We start from the raw sequence: 18,136 nt of genomic DNA, 5'->3' as shown, positions 1-18,136 counted from the left end.
TATTCATTTCCTTACTGCAAACACCTGAATTTTTTGTAGAAGTTACAAAGTAATTGTACTTAAAGATGTGGACTCGTCTGCTAAAGAAATTTTCAGAATACATATTCCAAAAAAGGCTGCTGTCGTTATTACTGTTGCTGCTCAGGGGAGCTATTCAGATGCCTCATTTATTGGAGCTTAATAGATTAAATGTCCAAATTGAGTCTCATGATATAAACCTAATCAAATTCTAATCTACATAATTTTCCCATAAGCAGCAATGGGAAATTTGTTTAATTTATGTTTCAGTAGTTGCCAATCAGATGTTGGACAACACTGTTACTTTTATTTTTCAAATATTTTAATTGATTACTTGCTATAATATCTGTCTTTACTCTTCCTTTACACTAAGGAAAAATTCACTTTTTTTGATATAATGACTTAATGTAGAGTCTTGTCTTACATGCCAATATATCATTTTTAGTGGTGAGTTTTCCATTTTGTTTCTAGTTATTGAATACCTGTCTCTCTAAAATAGGTAATGTAACTTAATTTATTTGATAATTTTTATTCAGCATATTTATTTTTGCCTGAGGTCTAAATATGCAGAGCTGACTAATGATTAAACTGAAAGGATTTTGGCATTGTTATATACTAGATCATTTTAGCTGCAAACCTGTGCTACTAACTTTGTGCCCTAGAAGCACCTAATGTAGAAAACTATTAAATAGTAAATGAAGAGTAGGAACAATTAAAAAATAAAATTTATAAAAAACTAGCTAAAAAGGGGAAATCTAATTTTGCTTACTGCATAGAGAAATAGAGTTTCCATTCATGCTGACTTGAGGGAAGTGCTATGGCTAGCAACTACGTATTATCTTGCTTAAAGTGAGAAAAATAGGAAGAAGTGAACATTAAGGCTGTGCTCTGCAAAGTATTAGTGAAGAAAGCCCATTTGTTTTGGTAGTTTAGGGTTGTGTAAGCTTGTGGTGAACCTTGCAGAGTTAGGGTTTGGGTAATTACAAGGTAAGATTTTGTGAAGGGAAAAAGATTACTACAAAGCCAACAACAAAAAAACCTAGGCAGTTTCAGGTGGACTTTGTTTTTTGGGGTGTGTATAATAGTGAAACTCAAAATGGCACTGAAACTGGGAAGAGATTTATATAAGTACCTGTTAACAGACCCCTCTAAGTTATACATTATTCTGCCCTAGGCTTAAAATATTACACTTTTTTAATATGTTATGCTGTTCACAATTGAAATGGAATCAGTGTGGTGTGATTCAATGCTAGACCTCAAGATGATGAAACTCCAATCCTTCTCTTGATCTTTGTTTTTACAGCTTAATCCTGCCTTGTTAGAGCAGCCCAAGAACCAGCAGGCCTATAAATCATTTACACTTTCAGCACAGGGGGCCACTAACTCATCCAGGAATGGATCTCACACTTTGGGGAGCAGAAACTAGCATTGAACCCGCTGGCCTGTGCTTCCATTAGAGCTTTGATTTGGATATTTTTACTGGAGGTTTCTGTAATTCAGCAGAAAGTGAGCAAAGGGAAATTAGAGAAGAGCACTTTCTTGGCAGAAAGTGGCAGCTGGTTCTGTGTGACATTGTCTCTCAGAGTTCAAAGCTCGAGTGTTGTTCCATTCCCAAAGCATTGGAGGGTTGCTAAAGTTGAGAATGGTGTCCTTCTTCAGCCTCCACCTTCTGTAGATTTACCTTGGCCTATATTTGGGCCTGGAGCATCTCTGAAGATGCTCTCTCTCTCTGAGAGAGCTGGGAGCTTATGTAGTCACATCCGGCCTCCCACATTCCTCTCCTTTTTCAGAGCTTTAGTGATAATCTCCAAGAGATTATTGGATATTCAGCACAAATCACAGTAAAACTCAGAACTGAAGCCAGAATTTAGGATTTCCAGGTTCTCAGGCTGAACTACAGCTCTCTGTCTCAGACCCCATGAGACACTGAAGCTAGAATTGTTTCTAAATTGAATGGCTGTAACAGATTCCCATGAATGTCAGCAGCTCTTTAGCTGCATGACTGCTGCTGAACTTTCCAGGTATACCCAAGGGCTGTACTTTGGAGAATAACAGGTATAGTCTATCATTCAATTGAATTCACAGGAATATTAATGACATTGTCAGCAAACAGTAGCAAAGGGATACAACTGTGAGGTCCTTTCTGAGAATTATTTCTTTTTGGCTGCCTCTGCTTAATGAAAATACTTGTCCCATATTTCTGCATGATAACCTGTCGAGGGTGTGTTTGGCAGTTCACCACTTATGTCTTATTCATATATGCTCAAAATATTATTGTTGTCTCATATTCTTTAGGTTAACCAGAGGTAGCTGGATGTGCATGTGCTTTTTAAATTATATTTGAGGACTTTTTAGCATATATCACCCAGTGAATGCCATGACATCTTTCCCCAAAATAGCATTATTTAAAGGGTGCTATCAATTTACAAGGTGTTTTAATAACAAGGCCACAGCCTTTAGGTCTGTCAAGTGGATTTTCATTTTGGGATAATGTCTTCTGCCTGCAGAGAATTCCAGTTTAGTAAAATGTACATCTTTGAAAAGGAAGGTAGGAAAAGAAGAAAGGGGCAGAGAAAAAGGGGAAAAGAATCATAAAGGATCCATTATGGTCCTTAAGAACAGAGTATATCTTATAAATGTAGCATAAAATCACTTTTGTGAATATGCCCATCTGGATCTTGGTGGAGTCAGTGGAACAGAAGCAGTGCACATCCACAAGACAAATTTCCCTCTACATTAAAACCCCAGTGAAGCTTTATCAGTCCCCTCAGAAAACTCTAAGAATATATTTACTGCTATGAAGAGCAAACTTTCCTGCATTTTGTGGGACATTACTCAGTTAAGTGACCTGCAAAGAAACAAAAATTAGTGGTTTATGGCCAGCACAGTCAGCAGATCATTTGGCCATCAGGCCAGTTGCTCACACATAAGCAGAGCAAAATTGGTGGTTCTTTCAGTGGAAGAAAAAGCATATTTTACCATGACAGCATTCTTTAATTTTGAACTTCATCACAGTGCCACTGTGGATCTCAGAATACCTGCATGTTACTGCTGAGACACAGTTAGTGCCTCCCTGGGAGGACCACGGGTCAGCTGGCTCAAGAGGCACAGAGCTCATGATCCTAGTGCTGCTCATCCCTTTGTTGGTGGTATTTTGTTAGGGACAGTGAGGTTTCATAGCCACCTAGTCATGCTGAGCTCAGAGCAGGAGAGCACTCGCATCTCCTGGTAAAAAGAGCTTGCCTGCTATTACCGAGGAAATTTCCCCTGTGTTCTCTTTCCACAAAGGTGAGAACATCTTTAAGACTTAGATCTTTGCTTCTGATGTAATTGATTGGTTTTTGCCTACTTCTGTGAGCAGTAGTACCTTAGAGGGAGCTGGGAAAGGCTCTTTGCTCAAAGTCAAGACGTTGAACCATCAGCTTTCTGCAGAGAACTGCAGGAGGCTCAAACTCCTTCAGAGCAGGTAGCTGAGGAGAGACATGGGAGTCCCTGCCTGTCAGGGAGGGATGCTGCTGCCAGGAGAGAAGCAGTGACTGCTGACTGCCAGGCCTTACTGATTTGGAGATGTCAGGAGCCCAAAACCTGTGTTCATCTCAGAGCTGTGATGTTCTTAATCCACTGCTTGGCAGTACCTTGTTTCAGAGACAGAGAGGGGTAGTCTGCCTCCTATTGAAGCTTCCTCAGTTTGATAAGGGAGACCTCATTGCTCTCTCCACCTACCTGGAAGGAGGTGGCAGTGAGCTGGGAGCTGGTCTCTTCTCCCTGGTTACAAGTGAAAGGACAAAAGGAAATGGACTCAAGATATGCCAAGAGAGGTTTAGATTGGGTATTAGTGAAAATTTCTTCACTGTAAGGGTTGTCAAGCATTGGAACAACATTTCCTGGTTGCCCAGGGAAGTGCTGGAGTCACCATCCCTGGAGGTATTTAGGAGACATTTAGATGTGACACTTAGTGACGTGGTTTAGTGGCGAACTTGGTAGTGCTGGCTTAGTGGTTGGACTTGATTTTAAAGCACACTTCACACCTAAATGATTCTATAACTCTATGTTGAAGTGATTATCACTATAGCCAGTGGTGGTGGGTTGACTGTGACTGACAACTAAGTTTCACAGTGAGAAAAAGTTCATGGCCTGAGGTAAAGCCAGTGAACCACTCTCCCAGTACAGCAGTTTAGTACCAGCTGCAGTGACTGCTGGAACTGATATGATTTTGCCTTACCTCCTAATTGTGGGCAAAGAGAATTACCTTCTCCAGAAGTCTCCCCACTGTCACTGCTTTTCCTTCCACAGGCACCGTGCTCAGACTTGCACAGGCATGTGAGTTTTACTGCAGAGGTTGCTCTGGTTAAGCAATTGTAGCCAGAGCTCCCCCAGTTGTTTGTAGAACAAGGAGATACTGTGTTTGTAAGATCACAACTATCAGCCCTGTTTTACGATTTTTATGAGCATTAATGGAACAAGGTTTGGGGACTGAAGGAGAAAATGGAATATGAAAAGGAAAATGAAAAGAAGCTGTGAGGAAAGCATGTCATTTCTAAATGAATGCTCTGTGCAGAGGAATTGAATCTTTTCACAGCTGAAAATGGATCTTAAATCTGATGCCTTAGCTTGTTTCAGCTTCTGTAATGAAATAGAGTTTTCCTAATACCCTGTGACCTGAATTTCTCCCTGCTTTATGGGTGCTATTCCTTGACGTACAAACCTGTATTTTCTCAAGTCAGCATTTGATGATGGATGTCAAAATACAGGTCATGTATTATGCATATAGCATTACCGATTTAAGGTGTTTACTTGTCAAGTTGAAGAAATTCAAAAATGTCACATTCACTGAATCTGCACAGCTGTCACTTGTAGTTTTTCATGCCTTTAAATGAAAGTTCTGATAAAGCAGGTTAGTTTCCTGCACCTTTTTTTTTTTTTTTTTTTTGTTTTCTCTTCTGGAGGAAAAAAAATAGACAGCCTGTGTATGGAAATTAGTTTGTGACTTGGGAGCAGGAATGTGTCTTGAAGGTGTTTGATAGCACACAAAATCCCCAAATATTTCCTTTTCCTGGAAATATTCCACAATTCTTATATTTCTTAAAAGTAAATTTGTAGAAGTGTCTGGATTAAGTACGAGCAAGGAAATTAAATTATCAGATACTTCTCACATCTTTCAAGACAGTAGGATGAAAAATATTAAGGCATGAGTCTATTTTTCATTCAAGGAGAAAACACAATCCCTTTAACATGCTTCCTGCATTTCAGACTGAATGCACTATGTGTGCAGTGTGCAATTACAGAGCTTCTGACAGTCTGTGTCTAACAAAAATGCCACATTTACTTCAATCTTCTGACACCATCCCAGGAAGACAAATATTCTAAGGGTTAGAGAGGTGGCTACAAATGGCCTTAGATGGAGAGTGTGCGTGTCTCTGTGTATGTGCACGTTGCAGTGAAGGGGAGGCAAGAAGAACTTGCACATTTAGCTGAGTTACATACACTAGCTTACTTCAATTTGCTTTTAACTGGCAGGGAAATACTGCTGTGCTCCTACCACCTGAAGGGCCTGATTCACTAGAAGGTGGTTCAGGAAGTGTGCCCTGAGATGTGGGCAGAAATGCTTCAGGAAAACAGGGAGAAGCAGAGCCTCCAGGGATACTCTGAGCAGTACAATCCCTGGAGTGCATGAGAACAATAATTAGTTTTTTTTTACTTTTATATAAGTGAGCATGAAAAACCATCATGTTGCCATTTTGATTTGTAATTCAGCAGGAGACCCAACTGGGCCTGCCACCTTAACTGCACAGGGAATCTGCAGCTACCTGAGCTTTTTCTAATGCATCTCCTAAAAGAATGCATTCCATAATACAATACAAGACACTGGATCCTGCTGCAGAAGGAAGTGTCACACTAATACCCACCTGTCCTCAGATAGCATTTCCTCCCCCTGGAGTCCCACTTTAGTTTTTCTGCTGTTGTGAGTGTCAGTGTTACCTGTAACTTACAAGGTGGTGACTGAAAGACCTCTGTCAGACTGGTGAGCCCGAGATTCCTCAGGCTTACCGGTCTGACATTCCTGCCATGAAGAGATAAATATTCAAAGGGCCAAAACAGCTCTCAGTCATAGTGCCAGATAGAAGGAAACATCTGCAAACTGAAACTGGCTGGGACCACAACTCCCTGTCACCAAGCTGGTCTTTGTGAGTTCAGCACCACAGGTGGTGTTACATGGCTGACTGTTAACATTTCTGATTGCCTCTAAGAAATCTGCTTTATAAAGATTTTCTATCCACTGGTAATGTTATATAGAATTTCTCTACTGACTTAGGTTTCCCTATGGCAATGTTTTTTGTCTTACAAGCCCGTTGAAGATATCATATCCACTTCTTTTCTCCTGAGGAATTCTTCACAGAATTCCTTTTTGCTCTCTTTTTAAGCTATCCTGTCTGTACAATCACCATGTTGCATCTAGTTTTCTTGTGATAGTCAGAATGAAATTCATACCAGTACCTTCTGCAGAGCTAGGGAAGTCTCTTCCCAGTGATTCTAGTTTTATTACCTGTATATTCTCTATGTGATACAGACAAAACATAGAGATAGATGAATGGAAGGAGAACATTAAATCCCATTAAATCGAGAAGCCCAGATCTCGTGGTCCTTGTAGTTTAGGGGCAGTTTAAGAGTGATGTAATTATCACTGGAAGAGAACTGTAAGTCCTTAAGACAATATAAACCAGTATGATATGCTAACAACTACAATTTAGTTTAGAGATTTCCTGGTTTGTAAATTGGTCCCCAAATTGAAGGCAAGGTATCATATAATCTTCCTCTGAATTTAGTACCAGGTGAATGTATCCATGAATTTAATGGAGTGAAACAATTTCCACACTGCAAGAAGATAGTGAATTTAAGTCAGGAATTAATTTGGCTGTGAATAAGTTGAGAATAAGTGTATGGAGAATTCAGCACTAGTGACAAAGGACCAAAGGTCTGTCACCTGGATGTCAGGTGTGAAGTCAAAGAAGGAATGTCTTTTTTTTTCTTTTAAGTGTGGTTTAAAGTAAACTTGGCTCAGTTTTATTCCTAGCAGACAAATACTTGTCTAAAAATGCTGCCTTGATATTGGTCTATTGGTCTATGAAACAATAAAGTCACTTTCTAGCTTTACCATCACTTCTGCAATGACCTTAAATGAGCATTCACATGTTTTCTATATTTTCTATAGCTTTACTGGAAAAGGGGGATGGAATGCATTAGTCAGTCTCAGTGGTGAATTTCCAGTCCTGCTATTGCATGGGCTTTTGTATGACTACCCATTTTTCAGTACTTACAATCAAAATTCAAAAGGTTTTGCTTGGATATTTTTTGTTTGAAGGAAAAAAAAGCAAAAAAACCAAAATAATAAACAAACAAAAACAAAACAAAAACAAAAAAACCCCAAAACAAAACAAAAAAAAAAAAAACAAAAAAAACCCCAAAAAACACTCAATGTCAGGAGCTCCATTCCAAACAGTAGACAATCTGGCTGAAAACAGTCTTTTTTAAAGGTGAATGTTGCTGGTCTCCTGATTTTTTTTTTCTGTGACTGCCTTCCAACATGTTTCTTCTTCCACCTTTGTTTCCTTCAAATTGTCACTCTTTCCAGTTCTTTTCAAGCAATCCTCTCACATACCATTTGAAAACCTGTATCTCTTTCCTTTCATCCTATCTTTTTGTCTTGTAGACTGGACCCTTCCATCCCAGTATTACTACAATTGTAATCCTCATAGAAATGCATATTATAAATGGTACACATCAAAATTACAAAAACCCTACCATGTGTGGGTGGTAGTGCTGTTGGAAAACAGTTGGATAATTTTAAATCTTGATTTCTGCTCAAGCCTAAAACTGGCTAATGGAAGCAGTTTGTTCCTTATGGTTGAATTACCTTTTACAAACAGTACTGTTTAAAATCTTAATTGCTGTTTAAGCAAAGGTGTTTGCTTTGGAATGGTTTTTTTTTTGCTTGTTTGTTTGGGGTTTTTTTGTGTGTGTAGTTTGTCCTCTGTAAACTCCCTCTATTTTTCTCTCTTCTTTTCTTTTTTTTTTCTTTCTTCCTTTTAGGCTTTACACCTCCTGGGATGGATAGGACATCTCCAGACAATAGTCCAGTCCATGGCCTTTTACGTCAACCCTCCATTACAACAGGAGCCAACATCCCTATTATAACAGAGCTAGGTAAGAAAAGCTAAAATTTATCCTTCCATATACATTCCCATGTCCTTTTCTCACTTTCCTTGTTATGTAGATACAGAAAAATTACCCATACTGTTACATTTTCTCTTTTGATAAGTGTTTTAAATTACTCTCTCTAAAGAAAGTTTAGTAACAGTTGATTCACTTTATTTGAATAACTGAAATATATTTCCCTCTTTTGGGTTTTCTCCAATTTCTTAAATAAATAATCTATCAGACAAGATGTTTTTTGCATAGTGTAACAAACAAGCAGGGGTCTTTGGGCTAAGGTTAGAAAAGGAAAAAGGCCAGAGTAAGTATAAGCAGATATTTCCTGTGCATTTGATCAATTGTAAGAGGCCATTTGTTTATTTCTTCATGGTCCAAAACTGTTTAATCATGTGTAACCAAACTCTGTATAATAGTATGAGATATTTCACTCTTGAGAATATGATGATGGTAGGTAACTAGACTCTGATTTCCACTCTGGCTGTGGGTATTTATGTTGTCAAGCGGTGTGATGTGAAGTGCAGAAGCTGTTCTGTTTCTTTCATGGCAAATACAAACTTGATATGTGGTCCTTTGTCCTTCTGTTTTCTTTTTCAGTTTTATTTTTTAGAGCCTTACCTGTCTTTTTCCCTACTTTATTCTCTTTCTGTACTTTCTTTCCCCCCTAAATACTTTACTTACTAGCTAAGCCTGGCAAACTTCTGCCTTTGGTTTCAATCAGTCAGGAAAAAAACAGTGGAACCCACATTCTAATGATAACTGAACTGGGTAAGAAGTGCCTTTTTCCTTCACATCACTGTGTTATTTTCTGTTGTTGTTCTTACTGTCATCAGCTTTTCCTTTATTTATCTGGCTGTATCAGAGGGGCTACCCTCATGGCACTGCTTTGAATGTGTTTTATTTGTGGTTCTGGTTGAAATTGACTGTCTTGTTCTGGTCTTCTTAATGATTTTTTTTCACGCAGCATCAGTAAACCTTTGATCACACTCGTCTGACCTGCCGGCTGTTTTCATAGCACCTCCTCACCAATTCATTTTTTTTGGCCTAAGTCCTCACCTCCCTGGCCCTCACTCTCCTACACCAATTTTTCTCTCCTTTTCTCTTCTTTCTCTTTCTTTTTGTTACTTCAGCCTGTTGTCAATTTGGTGGACATGCCTTAGCAGCTTTTCACAAGAAGTCCAAGAAGAAGTAAAAGATACCAGAAAAAACCCCAAGCATCATACTTTCCCTCAAGCTATTTTTTTGTTTATTTTGTAGAGTAAGGCTTTTTCTCAGAAGCTCAGGTTTTGAAGCTGTAGAGGAGCAGCCAGGCTCCTGTGTGGTTCCCTCTCAACACAGAGTGCTCTCACCAGCCTTTGGAGCAGCGTTTGATGAGCTTTTCCCTATGGCACAGCACCACCCATTTGCACCCAGCTATCCTGGCCCACAAATCCCAGTGTGCTAACTTGCATCAGGAATATAAAGATATTGAGGATAAACACACACCTGCAGAACTCATGATAGATTTTTAGTAGCTCAGGAACTGACCCCACGCATGGCTAGCGCAGTGTCAGGTGTTAGCCTGCCAGATGGAAGTGGAAAAAGAGTGCTACTGTCAATAGTGCCTACTCTCAACTAGCAAATTAAACTGAGGTACAAGCTGTTCAAAAAGTACATTTTGATACAGCAGGCTTTCAAATACTATATTGCTTAAGAATCTACCTAAATTGATAGGTATTGTACTAGAAAAAGAAGTATTGTGGATCCTGGTGTTTTCTTGGATGAAAGTCTTCTGATTCCTAGGGCAGAACATTTCTCCTATTACAGTACTAAGGTGTTATGCTTTAACAATTACATCAGGGAGTGCAAAGGCAACATTTTTAAATTCTCTCCTCATCTCTTTTATACAGCTATCATGAGGCTTTATCTGCAGTAATTAATGTTTTGTAAGTTAAACATAGCAAGCACAGTAGTATAGAGAGTTTGGAAAAGAAGTGGATGTACAAGAAAACTATATGGGAAGGATTGAAACTGTATGAGAAGGAAGATCAGAATAGTAGGCAGAATCATTTCTGGCTTTAAAAGTCCAGAGCTGAAATCTGATCAAGTTAACAGCAGTTCTCATGTTATTTTCAAAGTTTGCTGGGTTGGCTCAGGAGATGTGTTCACAGGAGGAGTAGGGATATCATCAGCGTATGCAGTTTCAAATGCTCAAAAACTTTTTCATTTCCCTTTCTTGCATGGGAACTGAAATTAATTTGTCATTTAGTAAGTTGAAGGGTATTTCAATGGCATAGCTAAGCAGTCTGTGCTTTCATGCCTGAGGGAGACTAATATGGAAATGAAATATTTCATGAAATACGATCCACTTGATACACTGATCTCAAGGAAACAACTATTTTTAGTTGGAATGAGTTGGAGGCAGAGGGCTTAACTGTGACAATGAAATGCCAGAGAAAGTCAAAATGACAGATACTACTTTATTTGTGCTTTTCTCTAAAACAGCCTGATTTAGATTCTTTTTCACACGGGCTAATGTAGAATTCGTGGCTGAGAAAGTGAAGTTATAGAGACAAATATTTGAACAAAAGGTAGTGCTGCAAGAGAATAACTGCTCATTCATTCAGATAGATGCATGTTAAAGGGACAGTTTATCCTCTTTTGAGCCCTAAGTGCATTAACACCACTCCAGCAAGAATCACAGCAGCACATCTAACAGATGCCTGTGGGCTCTATCAGCATTTTATTGACAGCCTCTATTTTACAACGGGGTTCTAACTTTGTATCTTGTGATAGCATTTCACATTAACTGTACGTGCATACAGCCTCAGCCACTGTACCCTGCCAATATACCAAGATTGTCTCAATATACAAATTTATCATAAATCTCATTTTGAGCGCAGGCAACTGGTGCCACGAAGCCGCATTACAGGAAAGGGATAGGAACCTGTCAAGAACAAGAGTGTCACCTCTTACAAGCAAGATAATGAGCAGCAGATTTTTAAATGCACATTTTCACATCCATCTTGATTTCATTTTCAGTGACGTCAAAGACACAAGTCTGTGTTTCCAGACATATGCCGTTTCTTTTTCTTTGGCTGTGTGATGTGTAAGGTCACGTGCTGGTGACCCAGAAACACCTTTCATTTCTACTCCTAATATTACTATTGTTATTTTCAGTAAATGATTCAAATGTTCAGTTCTTGGACCAAGATGATGATGATGATCCCGACACAGAACTGTATCTCACGCAGCCTTTTGCTTGTGGAACTGCATTTGCTGTCAGCGTGCTGGACTCTCTCATGAGCGCAGTAAGCAAACAAATCTTTTTCATTCCCTTCCATCAGACTTGCTGTGAAAGAGAGTGAAGGTGGAGAATCTTTTCCAGAGGTAGGCAGGAGATGTTTTTTTCTTAGGTGTCAAGAGAATTTCGGAACCTAAGCTAGGTTATTTTCTGGAGACTATAACTGAGATATCTAGGACTTCTATGAGTCCACAATTTTATAAGGAAACAGTCTCATGTCAGGTTTTAAGGATCATGCTTTCAAAAAAAATTGTCCCTTCTGCCTAAAATCCAGACTCAAATTCAGTGTGTCAGTCCCTGTGCTCACCATTCTTGTCAGACAGCATCAACTGTGTTTTGAGCTTTTAATTTCCTGTAGCCGTGAGCAATGCTCCGAGTATGAGTGCTGGGGGACACTGATAGAACTCCACAAAAGCCATTGTACACATCTCATGAACTCTGTTTGTGAGAAGAGAGGTTATCCTCTCTTTTTCATATGAATTTTCTTATTAATCAAAGCTTCAGTGCATGCCAGAAACTACAGATGGTGGCCTTTGGTTATATCTACATTGGGGCTTTTGTTTGCAGCCTGAAGCAGTTCTGAAGCAAACCCCTCAGTCATGCTCTTTTCATCCTCCTCATACTGGCCAAGTTTCCAGACCAGTCTTGCTCTGTATGAGCTACACTTCATTCAGAGGGACCTTAAACTCTGCTAGATATAGCAAGGATGTAGTCTTTTTAAAATCTGAGCATGGGCTTTCTGAGCTCACTATGGAATAAAGATCCATAGTGCTGGGAAAGGTCTGTTGTAGACCCCAAGTAATACTGTATATGAGCAGATGGGTTTCTCTAAAGGAGCCAAGTCTGACCTTCACCTGAATTCAGAATGAAACTTTTTTTGCTTTTAAGAAAAATTTATAGTGATCTTTATGATTTATTATTTTATTTGTATTTCATATTTATGTATCTGTATTTTGTAGTTTTCCCTGCTATATTTTCCATATGTTCCATCCGCAGATAAATGAGTCTACACAGATAAAATGTTGTTATATATATTATTATATAATTTATATATTCACATTATAAATGGGCATAATTTAACATGAAGATTCCAAATGTTACTTAGAGCTGTTTATCTACTCCCATTATTATCAAAGCCAATGTCTGTGAATGTATTGTTCAGTAGGGCACTTCAGAATCAAGAAAAAGTAGGGTTAATCCTTCTGGTTGCCACAGAAAGAGAGTGAGATACTGTGGACATCATTGCTTCCTTGTGCAAAGGTATCTCAAGTAAATAATAGTGATGCAATAAAAAATAGGTACAGCGTGCCTGTTCAGAAATTTTAATGTTTTTAGTTATTGCTAGCTTTTATTAACTCTTAGTTTTGGGCAACATGCCCCTCTGTTTTTGCAGTTCCATTCTATAAAAGTTCTTTTTCTAAACATTTTCACATCTAAGTGGTAATATTTTGTGTCAGGGACAGTGCAGCCTGAAGCCAGAGAAATGTGATAACAAGAGTAGAAAATTCTCTACTTAAAAAAAATACTAATCAAGAAGAAAGGCAAGGATTCAGTCAGTTAGAATTGTTCACTATCCTGTCTTTTCTTTCACCATTTTTCTGATCAGTGGCAGTATTATTTTCTCTTTATTCCTCAAAGGCCCAGCAAGGAGTTGGAAAAGTACAATTCTTCCTGACCACTCAGAAAGTGTAAAATGTGTGAGATGTTTTCCCTTTACTATCCATATTCTCATGGGGAAGGTGTGTTATCCTTTTACTACTTTGCCAAGGAAAAGAGTGTTTCTCACAGAAACTAATCTGTTTTCACTATATTATTTCTTACCTTTCTTTTTTTTTCCTAAAGTACACTTACTTTAGCAAACAGTTTCTATTTAATGTGTCTAACTTCATACTTTCCAATATGGGAAAATGAACCCGAAATCCTAGCTAAATTGTGAGATCTGTAGGCATGCTTTCATCCTATTAATTTCACAGGAATTCTGTAAGAAGTATATAATGTGCACTCTGCTGCCTTTTGCCAGCTCACTTGGAGACAAGTATATAGTTCATTATTCTATCTATTTAGTGATTCAGTGGGTTTTACTGCTTATTTTTGATAGAAAAATTTCAGTTTATGAACTCTGTTGATATCTGTAATGAAAATTCCTTATATAGTATACAATGCAAATTTTCATTAACTGCTTCTTTAAGAATGAATCTCTTGTACTGGGGTTTTGTAGTAAAACAAGTGTAAGAAAGATTAGAAAGTTGAATAATAGCCATGAATGCAGTATTATTTCTGACCTGTGGGTCATCTGAAACATGCATATAGATGTAGGTATAGGGAAAAAAAGCTACAAAATATATTCAAATTAATTTGCTTAAGTATTTTGTTATTGGACAATAATAATAACAATAATAATTCTACAGTATTAATCAGTATTAAATTAAAGTTTTATTTTCTATAGTTTTATAATATTGGAGTAGTGCACTAAACCCAACTCATGAATCGCAGATTAGAAAATATGGTAACCTTGTAATTCAAGTCTGAGTGCTGGAGACCTTTACATTCTGCTGGTTTAGCATTATTTCTGATAAGATGACAGTACTGGACATCTGGACATATTAAGTTTGAAATTTTTTGATATTTTCTTATTTCAAAGGTGAAATGCTTAATGTAGTTTAGTTTTCAAAGTGCCATGCACTGGTCATCTACACACAGTTTGGCTTTGCAGCAAAGGCAGTATTTCCCACAAGCCCAGGATTCACAGTGCAGTAGCTCAAACACCATTGCTCAGAGGACAATAACCAGCTCAAAACCTGCACTGTGTTGTTGATGAGTTGGTAGCAGTGATCTCACCAGGTTTGTTCAAGAGCTTTACTGTGCTCTGTGGGAAAGCTCTGGGCTTGGTTCATGTTTTAACTCTGGCAGTGGCTATTGTTAAAGTGCTCCAGCTAATCATTACTAGGTCTTTGAAGAGACATCTACTGCCATCAGGTACTTAAATGATATATTAATATTTATTTTGTCATAGCATATGCAAACCCAGAGAAATAATTCACATTCTCTGTCAGTCTCAAGGCAGCACCACTTCTGGAAAGCGGAGCATGCCTTTCACCAAGTGAAATGTAACTAAAAAGTGTGGGATTGGAAGCATCTTTTAGATTATGTAACTGTTTTTTAAAAATGTTATCTTCAGCTATAGAAAAGTTATATGGCATAGGATAGTCAAAGGAGCAAATATTTGAGCAGAAGGGGCTTCTTTCTGGGTCTTGTTGAGATAGTTATTCCATAAAATCCTGTACATGCAAGGAAACCAGTTTTCAACACACAGAACCTTCAAAGGTTTGAGCAGTTGGCCTGAGAGCCAAAGCTTCCCTGTTCCTCCTTTTGGTACTGAAGACACAAGAACTGCAGCAGTTCTGGCAGGCTGGTGTCCCTCCCACACCTACACTGCAACAGACCCCAGGTGCTGCTGGAGACAGGGATCTCCAGCACCAGGTGATACCACTTAACATTCACTACCCTGGAATTCATTTGCTTGTGCCAGAACTTCAGGTCTTGACTGCTTTCTGTATTACCAAATCCTACTTTTTCTTCATATAAACAGAAGTACACAGAATGGAAGAAAATCATTAAAACAGTTAAAAATAACTTTTCATTATGTCCTGTACTCAAGAATTCACCCTCATGGATCCTCACAGTCTTATTTATACAGAAAAGAAACTGTTCTAATCTTTGATGTGAACACAAGACTAATTTTAATGCAATTCTGTTCAGAGAATTAGTAAGCAGCATCTTGTAACTTAAAGTGTTCCAATCTTCTTTAAAGCTTGGACAATAGTTTAAGAATTAATAGATTTTCAAATGGTGAAATCCTCTTACTTATTGTCTGGTGTTTATTCTGTCTCAAAGACCCTTTTGTTATTGGTATGACTTACTGATGTTAGCTCAGTCATTCCTCAGATTTGGATATATACTATTCCTTCAACTCAATGAGAAAAGCAACTTAAAATATTTGTTTGAAAGTGAGGTTAAAAACCACATGTGGTGGAGGAGGAGGAGTCTTCTTAAAAGAAATTAATTTAAAAACCCACTAGCAAACACAAAAAAGGCAGATATAGTTTGAAAAATGACAATTTTAGTGTAATTATAAATGAAAGGCAAAGTGCTATTAAAGTTAAAGCAATATTATTAAAAGATGTGCTAATTTTCAGTTAAATTTTCTGTAGAAGACCAATTAGTTTAAAAGACATGACAGCATTAACTGCAAAACATAAGCACTCTGGTAATTATACTTTAAAAATGATTGAACGAATGGGAAAGCATCCTTGAAACATTTGCAAGAGCTGCACTACAATTCTGAAGCAATGGCTAGGTGGCACTGCTAGCTCAGATATCTGTGTCACAATTTCCTTGCTATTTACCCAGTTTTTGTCTATGATGCATTTCTTTTTTTCTGTGTTTAGAATACACCTATTTCATACTCTCATTCCAGATGCTGATTAAAGTGGTATCACACACATGTCCAATGTAGGGGTTTGGTTAACAACAATAGCAAACAAGTATTTCTTCAGATTTGATGCACACTCAACAAAAGGGTTTCTTTTCCATCACTGGAAAGTGCTTTGTTACTGTAAGTACAACAGCACCTTTCCAAAGACATTCTGTAGATCAGTTTCTTATAAGTACTGGCATATTCAGGCCATGTACCCTCCCACAGAGCAAGTAGAAGATCACTCTCAAATTAATTTCAGCGTATTATTATTCCAAAGGAAATGGATATCAGCTAGTTCAGCTTTTCAGTGTTTCCCTAGTTCCAAACTGGCAATGCGGAGTCTGATTTTTGTGACAATCAAAAGCATGGGCAGACAGCTTTTTCTTGAGGAGTGCTAAATACTTTAGTACAGAAGGAAGTAACCCTGTTTAGGGAAGGTGAGAAGTTGCAGCTTCCTATTCACCCATCTTTTCTTGCTTATGGTTGGACATTTTCTGATCAGATGCAATGCTGCAGCAGTTTGTCCTGAACCTTGGAATATTTTCTCCCAATGATTGCAAAAAAAAAAACCAAAAAAAAAAAAAACAAAACAAAACAAAACAAACCCGAGAAATATCTTTTAGCTGCACTCATCCATCTGATTGAATGGTCCATCCACATCAGTCATGGTGTGAAACCCAAATTAAGCCACTGTTCCACAATAAATGCTGCTTCCTTTGCTAATAAGGGTCTTAGCTTTGCCTTAGAGGTATAGCACAGTGGAAAGAGTTGCCAAAGAGGGTGACTCTGATTTCATCTCAGGGACATCAAGAAAGAAGTAATTGCAAAATAAACAATCATGGCTGAATGTCTTCTCTCTCTCACAGTGGCAATTCCTATTAAACATCATGTAATCGCTCCAGACTTACATTCCTGCAAGGGGTCACATTGATTTTTCTATAAGTTAAGAGAGGTTTGAGTATTACACTTGAATTGTTACCCAGTGCACCCACATGTGTAAGAGCTGATTTGAGATCAGCTCTTGTTTTAGACTGGCTGAATCTTCATGAACCTCTGCTTATGTCAGACTACTCCTTACAATATGCTTTGTAGCTAAAATATGTAGTGCCTTAACCAGGTTAACTTAAATAATTGGAGTTGATGAGATGCAAGTATTTGCTTTAGGGCATGTATAACAGTAAGAATACGTTCCCCATTTTAATTTAGTCAACAGGTGAATGGCATATATGCCTATGAAAATAAGCAGAGAAGCTTGAAGTTAGGAAACTTCAATGTAAATTGAAAAACATTGCTGCGTAGAACTCATTTTCTTCTGTTTTATCTGTCATCTCCAGCAAACAATGAAACTGAAGTTTCATTATACAAAGAAAGAATATCAAAGCAACATGGATAGGAAGCCAGTTTTGCTTTTTGATCTCAGGATAAAATATTTCAACCTCTACCTCAGTTTACCCATGTATTAAATGCAGTTACATTATATGGCTAGAGCAATGAATTTCATTGAAAAGTATTATTTTAAAAGTCTTATCTTTAGACAACAAGCACTGTTGGAGAATTCACTATTCATTTTTACTTGGTTGGATTACAGGCATTTGTTATAAGTCCTAAATTCAACAAAATCCAGAAATCCAGTAATGTCAATCCTGTGTACTCTACAGTGAGCTCATTTTTTCCTTTTATGTTCCTTGCACTTTCAAAGCTTCTGAAAACTCAGACATTGGTGACATTATAAGTGACAATCTTTCCTTTTTTTTGTTCAACATTTTTTTTGCCCAGTACAATACATTGCAGAGGTTTAACTGAGTATGTCTGAACTATACCAGTATACTTTTAAGTGAACTTGAAAGTCATTCATCTGGATTTAAATTAATATTTTAAATACCCATTGTTTGCCTGACAGACCAGCAATGCTACAGATGCTGGCAAAATGTCAGTGTGGAGTAAATCTTCCCTAATAAACCACACTTACCCTATACCCTAGAGTTTTTTAAAAGGACCACCAGGATCCCCAACTCATCATACATTTATCTGGAATGAACTCAAGATGTTTAATTGATACATGCTTATGTCTGAACACTGTCAAGTCTCGTAATAAGATGTTTAGTACAATACATCGGTTAGACTGCTAGAGTCCAGCCACAGTAATAAGT

General features: G+C 37.9%; 1 protein-coding gene across 29 annotated transcripts in view; it reads left to right on the top strand.

Annotated features, from left to right (window-relative positions):
• Positions 1-18,136, top strand: part of KCNMA1 (potassium calcium-activated channel subfamily M alpha 1) — a 415,621-nt gene that overhangs the window by 379,041 nt on the left and 18,444 nt on the right. For 16 of the 29 annotated variants that reach the window (XM_066554104.1, XM_066554103.1, XM_066554091.1 and 13 more), the window contains 2 exons: positions 8,107-8,220; positions 11,386-11,516. In XM_066554104.1, coding sequence (XP_066410201.1) covers positions 8,107-8,220; positions 11,386-11,516 — 245 coding nt within the window. Of the gene's footprint in view, positions 1-8,106; positions 8,221-8,910; positions 8,995-11,385; positions 11,517-18,136 lie in introns of all 29 variants that reach the window. The other 13 variants (XM_066554096.1, XM_066554095.1, XM_066554086.1 and 10 more) reach the window with 1 other exon arrangement.

This window comes from Molothrus aeneus, chromosome 8 (assembly GCF_037042795.1).
Source record: "Molothrus aeneus isolate 106 chromosome 8, BPBGC_Maene_1.0, whole genome shotgun sequence".
In the NCBI taxonomy this organism is placed as follows: Eukaryota; Metazoa; Chordata; class Aves; order Passeriformes; family Icteridae; genus Molothrus; species Molothrus aeneus.
The sequence above is the reverse complement of the archived record's forward strand: the minus strand, read 5'-3'. Positions and strand labels throughout refer to the sequence as shown.